Source organism: Eptatretus burgeri, chromosome 3, assembly GCF_056783735.1.
Source record: "Eptatretus burgeri isolate ZD-2024b chromosome 3, Ebu_testis_v1, whole genome shotgun sequence".
Taxonomy (NCBI): Eukaryota; Metazoa; Chordata; class Myxini; order Myxiniformes; family Myxinidae; genus Eptatretus; species Eptatretus burgeri.
Window position 1 is genome coordinate 38,038,065 of NC_140963.1, and position 10,049 is coordinate 38,048,113.

General features: G+C 43.4%; 1 protein-coding gene across 13 annotated transcripts in view; it reads left to right on the forward strand.

The window, feature by feature from the left end:
- Window positions 1-3,547, forward strand: part of LOC147029707 (NGFI-A-binding protein 1-like) — a 60,489-nt gene extending 56,942 nt beyond the window's left edge. For all 13 annotated transcript variants that reach the window (XM_085872967.1, XM_085872968.1, XM_085872961.1 and 10 more), the window contains 2 exons: window positions 1,912-2,121; window positions 3,317-3,547. In XM_085872967.1, the coding sequence (XP_085729093.1) occupies window positions 1,912-2,121; window positions 3,317-3,417 (311 nt within the window). In that variant the 3' untranslated portion in view covers window positions 3,418-3,547. The remainder of the gene's footprint in view (window positions 1-1,911; window positions 2,122-3,316) is intronic.
- Window positions 3,548-10,049: the final 6,502 nt, after the last annotated feature.

A 10,049-nucleotide genomic window follows, 5' to 3' on the forward strand; every position in this document is an offset into this window, starting at 1 on the left:
TGTTCAGAGAATTCTATTGAGTAAAGAAAAGATTAAGGAATGTGTCAAAAGTGTAACTTCATTCAGTGCAACAAAAAAAATTAAGCAACAGGATCGCCGCGAAGGCTCCTGCAGCCACGGTTGGGTTGTCTGTGGGGAAATTTCCGGAGTTAGGAAGGAAAAATAAATGAAATTAAGGAACAAATTAAAAGAAATAGTGCGGGCCTGTAGGTGCATACCCGTAGGTGCGTGCCAGTATGTGCAGCTTCGTTCCTTCGCTCTCGTAAACGACGATTGGATTGGGGCATTTTTTCAATTAGATCAGACCAACCGTATCATAAATGGCCATAACTTGGGAAACACCTGGGAAACATTCTCAGGTCCCCAGCGTCAATTGTGACGTCATATCAAACGAAGAAGAATTGTGACGCCCCCTCTCTCTCGCCCTCCCCTCGCTCCCCCCTAGTCTCACCCCTCCTCTCTCCCCCTCCTCTCTCGCCCCTCTCTCTCGCCCCTCTCTCGCCCCTCCTCTCGCCCCTCCTCTCTCCCCCTCTCTTCAATTGTCCCGCTCCCTCTCTCTCACCCTCCTCTCCCCCCCTCCTCTCTCCCTCCACTCTCATGCCCCCTCTCCCGTCCCCCTCTCTCGCAGATATTGGTCGACAGATAAATGGCCGTAACTTGAGAACCGCTCGTCCGATTAATATTGTTACGAATTTCTGCCCGCCCGGCGTGCGAACGGCCGCTTTCCACTAATAGTAGCCGCTCGCCCACCGGACGGACAATTCAGTTGTGACCTTCCGGAACAATGCCGGAACCCTGTCACGGGTGGGTCTTCAACCCCACCACAGCCAAGCCAATTTTCTACCCGCGCAAAATAGGGTCAATCGCCGAATATCGATATACCTAAGTACCTGCGCGGGTAGCCAACCGGGAGACCGTACCTCGACGCAGGTCGGCTTGGACACGAACCGCTCAAGCAGTCCGTTCCGTTCTTCAGTGATAACCGAGCGGGTATTATCGCCCGATCTCGCCGGATCCGATTCTATTTAACGGGTATTTAAAACCCAACTAATATTCCGAAATGCAAGATGGCATTTCAATGGGGTGAAAGGAGGACGCATCGGACGGGGTACATTCACACAAACACATTTATTTACAATACACAGCACACGTATGCAGTCATGCACGTATGCATTCAATAAAGCGAAAGCACTACAACCGACTATAAGCAATTTATAATTTACAGGCACTTAAACAGGTTTTTTTTCGCAAGGACACGGCGCCACCAACATTCATTCGAAAGCAAAACCCAAGGAAAATAAAAGACTACCCCCACAGACAGGGGAGTCAGACAGGGTCCCACACCATAAAGGTCTACGGACCCAGTAACACCCTCTTCCCCAAGCCCACCTCTTTCTCGGTTTCCAATTTTTCCGTCCACTTCTGTGATTGAGAGTTTGTGACTGTATCCACCTTGTTCACCCCTGCATCCTCCCCTCACACTTATTGTTCTCCATGTCTCTTTTCCCTCATTGTCTCCCTCTATTTTGTTGATATGTTCTCCCAGCTGTTGATACAGTCTCCTGGCCTCTCTTCCAACTGTTCTTTTTATTCTGTTATGTCATGGTCCACTCTGTGTCTTCGATCCTCTATATGCCTCTTCTGCATACAAAAAAAAGCATGACCTTTGCTTACAGGTATGTGTGCGTGGTGCATGTGTGTCCAATGACTTCAAGCAACTTCACCTGTAAATGAGACCAATGAGTGATTTAGATTCATCCTCAGTCTCTGCTTCCTCAATCCTCTGATGCATTAGGAAGTAGGTCATACTCCTTGTCAATTGAGGAGCAATGTATATCAATTTGAAATTATATGGTGGGCATTATTAAAATAACCAAGTTATAACTTTTATCTCATGTTATCTTGTATCAGAGATTGATGACAGATGGAACTCTGAGCTGAGCCAGGCTGAACCTTTTTGTCCGGCCGAGGCTGGATCGCAGTCGTGTTACAAGAGCACCTCGCAGCACACAAGGCAACTGGTGCAGCAGATTCTCATGGACGAGGGTCTACGATTGGCACGGCAGCGTGCGCTGGCACTCGGCGAGGCTTTGGGCATCAAGCGGGAAACGAGATGTCCCGGTGCGTCCTGCCTTACTGGCCTGTTTGGACCCACCCACGATTTTCCCAACTGGTCCCCGATTTTTGGGGCTGAATGTGCAATTTCCCTTACCGGCGGATTTTTGGCCTCTTGCTGGAAGATCCTCAACTGGGCCAGTTTTTAGGCCCACATGTGACCTCCCCAACCAGCCTGTTGTTTGGGCCCACGTGCAACTTCCCAACTGGCTGTTTTTGGGCCGGCTTGACCTTCCCAACTGGTCCATAATTTTTTTTTTTTTTGCAGTGGTGTGCTGGACTTCCCCGCGTGTGTGATTGTGAGTGTACGTACGAACCCCACATCCAGCATAATCTCTTTCAAAAAACATTTTTTTCCTCCCCCCCCCCTCTCTCTCTCTTTCCCTCTTCCTCGCCCCCCTCCCTCTCTCTCTCTCTCCCCTGCCCTCTTGGTATTGCCCTCCCCTGCCCTCGCCCCCCTCCCTCTCTCTCTCCCTCTTCCTCGCCCCTCCCTCTCTCTCTCTCCCTCTTCCTCGCCCCCCTCCCTCTCTCTCCCCTGCCCTCTTGGTATTCCCATTATTGAAGCGATGGATGGTATTCCCCACGTGTGTGATTGGGCCCGCATGTGACCTCCCCAACCAGCCTGTTGTTTGGGCTCGTGTGCAACTTCCCAACTCGCTGTTTTTGGGCCGGCTTGACCTTCCCAACTGGTCCATAATTATTTTTTTTGTGGTGGTGTGCTGGACTTCCCCGCGTGTGTGATTGTGAGTGTACGTATGAACCCCACATCCAGCTTAATCTCTTTCAAAAAACTTTTTTTTTCTAAAGGTCAAATACCCAGAGATACAATAAAGACATTGCTGTTAGCTTCCTAAATTTCTGCGTGAAAGGGTTCAACTGCCTTGTTGATGCACCTTGATGCGCTATTCATGCAGTGTATTTTAAAGTGCAGTCACCAAGGCAATGCTTTCACATTGGAGTTCTATAAAGTCGTGTATCCACACCTTGGGATAACTTTTGATGTGAAAGTAGTAGTGTGATTTTTGCCAAAGAAAACTACTGTATATGTGGGTAAATGCCAGATTAATTTTGCTTTCATGGTAAAAAGAAACGCTTCCACCAAAAAAGAAAATATATCAAACTCATAATTGTATGCAGTGTAAGCTTTGCCATGTGCAATGATTAACATATTAAAATTGTGAATGTGCTTCTTTCTGTACAGAGAATGATCACCCAGACGGAGGGAAGCACAAAGTTGCCGTCACCGATAAGAACAGATATCCATCAGCTGAAGAAGCACAATGTAGGACGACAACTTCGTAGCACCAGTTAAACCAAATAAATGTACTGTACTTCTGTAGGCACATCCAGTTGAGGCCTTAACTTTAAAATGCTTCAATGATTACCTTTTTGAGATGAGTATCAATAAAGCTGTCACTTTTGGATGAACGTTTCATTTATTATGCATTTTTTTCACTTTGTGCAAGTTTCTAAAATCAAAACAGAAATGGAAATCCGACAGGAGGGGTTTTTTTCTGCAGTGTCCAAGGCTCGTGAAGGAGCTTGTATGTCGGGCAAGGAGGTAAGATGATATAACAGGATGTGAGATTTGAACGTGGGATCTCAGCATTACGAGATCCATGCTCATATGAAAACACTGAACAGGCCAACCCTGAGATTTGGCAGTTGACCTACCTTGTCATAATTTGTGGGTAAACATGCAGTTGAAGACCCTCAGAACCACTTGTTATATTTGCAAAAATGGTAGAATTTGACTGTCACTCCTACAAGCAACCCCCAAACTGGAGTTGTTGGGTGTAGAAACACTCCACACACTTCTTAGATCCCCATTTTTTATTCCTGTCTCTTCCTACTCTCCATACCTCAAATTCTCTCCTCCACTCTCCTCTTTTCTTCATTTTGATATATCCATTAACTCACTCCTCCGTATATGATAAACAGCTTCATCCACTGAACAGTATCTTTTCTCGTCTACGAGTTCCGAGTTAAGCAGGTTTTACAAGGTGAACTTTGACGATGTTTCCACTTCAAGTTAAGCAGAATTCTCACTCCCAGCTTTGGACATCAGCACAAGCTTCTCCTTGAATACTTGATCTTCTTTTAGCCCCGTAGCTTTCATCTGCTTGTTTGTTTTGCAATAGCTGTGGATGATCAGATATTCCACCTTTGTTTTTGTACGAGGCCGTGTTGAAAAGTAATGTCTCGTATTGTTTTTCTCCAAAACAGGTAAAGGTAGTCACATGAAATGAAGACAGATATTAACATCAATCTTTATTCTTCCATGGTACACACTCATTTCTCAACATGATCACCACTGTGGTCCACACATTTCTGCCAACGTTCAAATTGTTTTGTGATGCCGTTATGATAGAATTATGCGGCCTGGTGACCAGCTCTTCACAGCGGCCTTGACGTCGTCAGATGAAGAATGTTCTCCACCAAGGTGTTACATAAATTTACGGAAGAGATGAAAATTTTACAGCCAAGTTTGGGTTGGTGTTTGTGGTGGTACACAGATATCCCCAACTCTCATCTCCAGTGCTTCACAACTTCCTAAATTTCTGGCCTACTCTTGTCATGATGCCTTCTCCCATCTTGATTCATGTAGCATTGAGTAGCCTTATTTAAAATAAAATTAAAATCCCAAAAGATCCAATTTAAAAAAGAACCTTTTTAATATAATTTTTTTAACCGACAACACTCCCTGGCACTCACTGATGAACCGCATAGCTTCACTTAGATCCATTTGGCTATCTTTGAGAATGGTGACACACACAAACGGCTCTCTTATTGTAAACAGTGCCTTCAGAAAGTATCCGCACCCTTCGACTTTTGTGACATTTTGTTGTGTTACAGCCTGAACTTTTTGTTATGTTTCAAGCTGAAATACAAAATATATAGAATTTAAATTTTTTGTCACCAATCGATACAAAATACCCCAAAATGACAGTGAAAATATGTTTTGAGAAATTTTTACGAATCAATTAAAAATTAAAAGCCGAAATGCTTTGTCTTGCGTCAATAAGTGCATCAACAATTTATGAACTTCAGCCTGGAGGACGTATATGCTCCACCTTGTGCCGTTCTAGTTATATAGATGGATTTCATGCTGAATGTTTGATCGAAATGTAATAAAAGCATATTGCCAGACGTAATGTCTACTGCTTTGTTAGATTTTTATAAATGTTGAGAAAATCCCTGAAGTGCAAGTTTTGGCTGCCTTCTATGTAGTTGACGTCACTTAGTAATTGCATACAAGCTGTTTGCTCAATCAGTTGCAGAAGTCGTCCAGCCTCTCAAACTGAAAGCAATTCATTAGATTTACTTTCATCGGTTAAAAGGAGGGGTACACAGAGCTAACTTCAAATATTAGCTTTCCTTACTCTGCCAGTCACATTTGTTGTTACTTATCCCTGCTATGTTTCAGCCTCTGCCATGGGCCACTGCTCCATTGTAGTTAAGGGTTTTCCAGAGTCCAAACAAAGAGGATTGGGCCTTATAGAGGTAGTTGGAGTTGGAATATAGAATTTGGCCAGGGTGTTAGCAATTTGCTGACTCTTTGTGAAAGACTTCTGAGTTATTTGATTAAATGCAGAATCTCTGGCAACTGAATGAGACTAGGGAAGCAGAAATGCACAATAAATCTTCCAGGCACTGCGGGATATATGAACACCTCTGGGTGGCCAAAGGAGTGAAGGAGGTGTGTCACTCAAACCTCAAACCTTCAGGTGTGTCACTGGGGTGATGGAGATTCGATCCAAGAGCCGAAAAAGCCAGTGGAAGTGCATTATTATTATTATTATTATTCTTGTATACAGTCGAGGCTTGTGGAAGTGCTAGTACAGTTCACTGAACGGATCAGGACAAAAGGAACAGCAGAGAGAGGGGGAGGGTAGGACAGCAGCAGCACAGTCGACCACCAAGATAGAAAGGGATACTTGGACAAACAATGGGTGTGGGGAGGATTCGGGGGACAGTAAAGGACAAGATGAATACAGAAGTAAGTTAACAGGAGCGAAAAACTGAAAGTTTGTGAGAACAAGGGCTTGGGATGTAGTGTGGGGGTTAGCAAGAGTAGAAATGATTGTGAAGAGAGCAGTTGGATTGGACAGGCTGACGGTTGGCCGCAACGTTGCCTCTAGTTGTCGTGGTGGACTTGACTTTCGTGGTTGGCAGATTTTGCTAAAGAGCAATTACTGACCCCCAAGCTTTACTCTAGTTCTTAAGGCTTTTTCTCGATCAGTTTGGGCGTTGCCTCTGGTAAGGCCCGGTCACACCTTGACGTTTTAGCCAGCGATGGCAACGTGTTAAAATTTATGTAAAACGCTGGCTTACGTTGAACTTTTGATGTTTTTTTTTTAAGATTCGGACGTATTCATAGCGACTTGGTCTTATGTATAACGCATTGGTAACTACACAGAACGTTTCGTTGTGTTATAGATAACTTATACCAACGAATGCTGAACCTGTTGTCGGCCTACACAACCGATGCCCAACGATAGTCCAACTCAGGCATAGCGCGTTGCATGCATCGCCGACGATGTCGTGACGTAGCCTATTAAAAGGCTGACGCACAACGATTAAAATCAGAACTGCCGTAGAAATGGAAGGGTCAAAATCGCGGTCACACCTTGGCGATCTTGCCAGCGTATGCCAACGTAACAAAAAGTGTGTCTAAAACGTTGGGGCACGTCGAATACGGTATGGGTAAGTTTGGTATACGTGAGTAGAACGCTAAAGTACGCTATCATAAGTCGTAGTAAGTAGAGTACGTCAAGAAATTTTGAACATGTTCAAAATTTTACGACGTACTTGGCGTATGACACATGTTCGCATGCGATGGGGATAAGTTTTACACATGATATGCGGACGCTTACACACGTCCACAAACGCTACTTATAAGCTACTCATAAGTCGAAACACGTCACGGTAATGTCTTTTTTACGCGAAACTTATTTCTAACTTATGTTTGACGTGCTTTGAACCAATTGTTTACGTAGTCCCAACACACATCGACGTATGTAGACATATTCCAATGACGTCTTCCGGTCGACAAAAAAAAATAAATGAACGTGTTTCAAGCTTACAACTGCCATATAAAGACGTGTTCCCAGCGGTTTTGGGAATTGGTATATAAAAATGCTGCTCATAAAAGGGGAACCCAACAGTGTTTTCGAGTTCCTTTTTGAGTTGATGTCCATGTCTGCAGTAACAGTATCAGTATCAGTATCAGTATTAGTATTAGTATTAGTATTAGTATTAGTAGTAGTTTGTTCATGTTGGCAGTAGTAGGTGGGTGTGAGGGGGAGGGTGTGGGTTATGATGGATCGTCCTTGCGTCCGCGTGTCCACGGGTAGGTTCATAGGCTGCCACTCAACGATTTAAATGGCTGCATCTCCACTATTGAAAGTAGATGCTTGCGCTCAACAATTGGATTTTTTTTACACTCAACGACTTTTAAACGGTACCACTCAGCTAGTTTCATTGTTTACAATGAACGATTTAAATTGCTGTCACTCGCCTTTGTTTTTTTTTGTTTTTATTTGTTTTTGTTTTTTGACGCTGGGGTTTGGAAATTTGAAACGTTTCTTCTGAACGTATTAAAACGCTCAAACTCGACTATTTTAAATAGACGCTGCCGATGGACAATTGGAATCATAGCCAAGCTAGACATCGAAGTGTGAACATCCTCGTCATGCCGAAGAAAAGTTTGAAGAATGCTGCAAATAAGTGTCCTGGCCGTGGCCGTGGACGCTGACGCAAGGACGATCCATTATACCGACGTCTTTCAGCCTATGAGTAACTTAAAAGTAACGTCTGTCGACGTGTGGCAACGATCGCGTAACGTGCCAACAACACGTTAATCATAGGTTAGAAATAAGTTTCGGGTACGCTAAACACTACCTCGGCGTGTCTCAACTTATGATTAACTTACAAGTAGCATGTGTTGACGTCTGTCAACGATCGCAGACCGTGCATACAACTTGTGGCCAGCGTAGCGGAACGTGTGAGTCATACGCCGGCATACGTCGTGAAATTTCAAGCATGAAAAAATTTGAGGACAACCGAAAAGTACAACGTTTAAAGCCAACGTACAACGACGTATGGCAACGTACTACGACGTATGCCAGCGTGCTCTCAATGTTATCAAAACTTACCCATAACGTATTCAACGTGTGCCAGCGTTTTAGAAAAAAAATTCAAAAATCGGCATACGTTGGCTAAAACGTCAAGGTGTGACCGGGCCTGTAGCAGCACAGTTCTGCTTGACCTTCATGGTGGAACAAACGAAACTCACTTTTATAAACTGGCACAAATTGTTTTCACCTTTTGCCCCCCCCCCCCCCCCCATGTTTTGAATAATTGAGTATCTGGGTATATCAGTGGTTGTGTATAATTTAGAAATTGCTGCAGACAAGCAATATTGCATTGTAAATTCCTGAATTTCAAATGTTCCTTGCTTTTTGGTCCAGTTGGGTGAGGATTTGGTCCCAACACCCACAACTCCGAAAATCAATATCTCAAGATACGAAGAAACTATAACGTGGATTATTAATATTATTATTATTATCATTATTATTATTTCTCTTCTTTTTCCTCTTCTTATTTTTCCTCTTCTTTTTCCTCTTTCTTTTCTTCTTTTTCTTATTTTTTTCTTGTTTTTCTTTTTTTCCCCTTTTCTTCTTTCTTTTCTTCTTTTCTTTTCTTTTTCCTCTTTTTTTTCTTTTTTTTCTTCTTTTTCTTTTTTTTCCCTTTTCTTCTTTCTTTTCTTTTTTTTTCCACTGGTGCTCATTTTCCTGATCCCAGAGGGATGACAGGCTGTCAACCCCACCTGGTGTTAATTCAACAGCCGACAGGAGCTCAAATTCACGACCCTAAGATATTAAGCCAGCCGCCACCTGAACCGGATGGGCTTGTTAGCGCGTTCCCTGCACAGCGGAAGACGGGGTTTTGCAATCACTTCTGTGTGTCTGTCCGGGCTGTAACTTTTTTCTTCTTCTTTTTTTTACAATTTGAGCTTTTGACATTAAATTTTCAACAAAGCTTTTTTATGAGAAAACAGAGAAGACAAATTAATAATTTAGTCAAAAGGTCAAAGGTCAGCATCACCCAAAATCGTCAATTTTCATCCGATTGACGTAAAATTTTAATCATTTGATCTTTTGTCATCAGATTTTTTTTAACAAAGCTTCATTGTGAGAACACGGAGAAGACAAATTAATAATCTGGTCAAAGGTCAGCATGGCATAAAATTGTCAATTTTCATCCAATTAACCTGAAATTTTAATATTTTCTTTTCAAATTTTCAACAAAGCTTTATCCTTGCTATAATTCAGGGACTGGTGTTTGTGTGTTTGTGTGTGTTTAATTGTGTTTGTTTGTCACGCTCCGACAGTTCTTGGCTGATTACAGCCTGACTTGCTCTATTGGATCAGCATAACCCCAATTAATGGATGGAGGTGTTTTTATCTTTGCAGGTGGTCTTGGTGGGGGGTGGGGGAGGAGGTGAGGGAGCATGACACAAATTTTCCATGTAAATGAGGATGGTGTAGCCCCGCCTCCAGGTGGGGGAGGGTATTACAAGTCCTCACCATTTACAGTGCAGTGTTTCAGTCCCCAGGTTTTCCGGTGCAGTCAGGTGTTTTGATTTTTTAGCAGGAGGTATGTTTTTGCTTCATGCACGTAACCCGGGTTATTTATTTATTTTGCGTATACAGAGCTGTCCATTGCCTATACACCGCCCAAATGATGGTGCGCTTCAGAAGAACGTGTTGTATGCTTGGAACAAGACCGCCCTATTTTATCGCGATCGCGGAACGCAGTTCACAACCGATTTGATGTATATCGATATAAATGTTAGTTCGGCTGGTCCCGCCCTTGTTTCGTCGCACTCTTCCGTCTGTGGACGTAACGCACGGAGTTTATTTCCATCA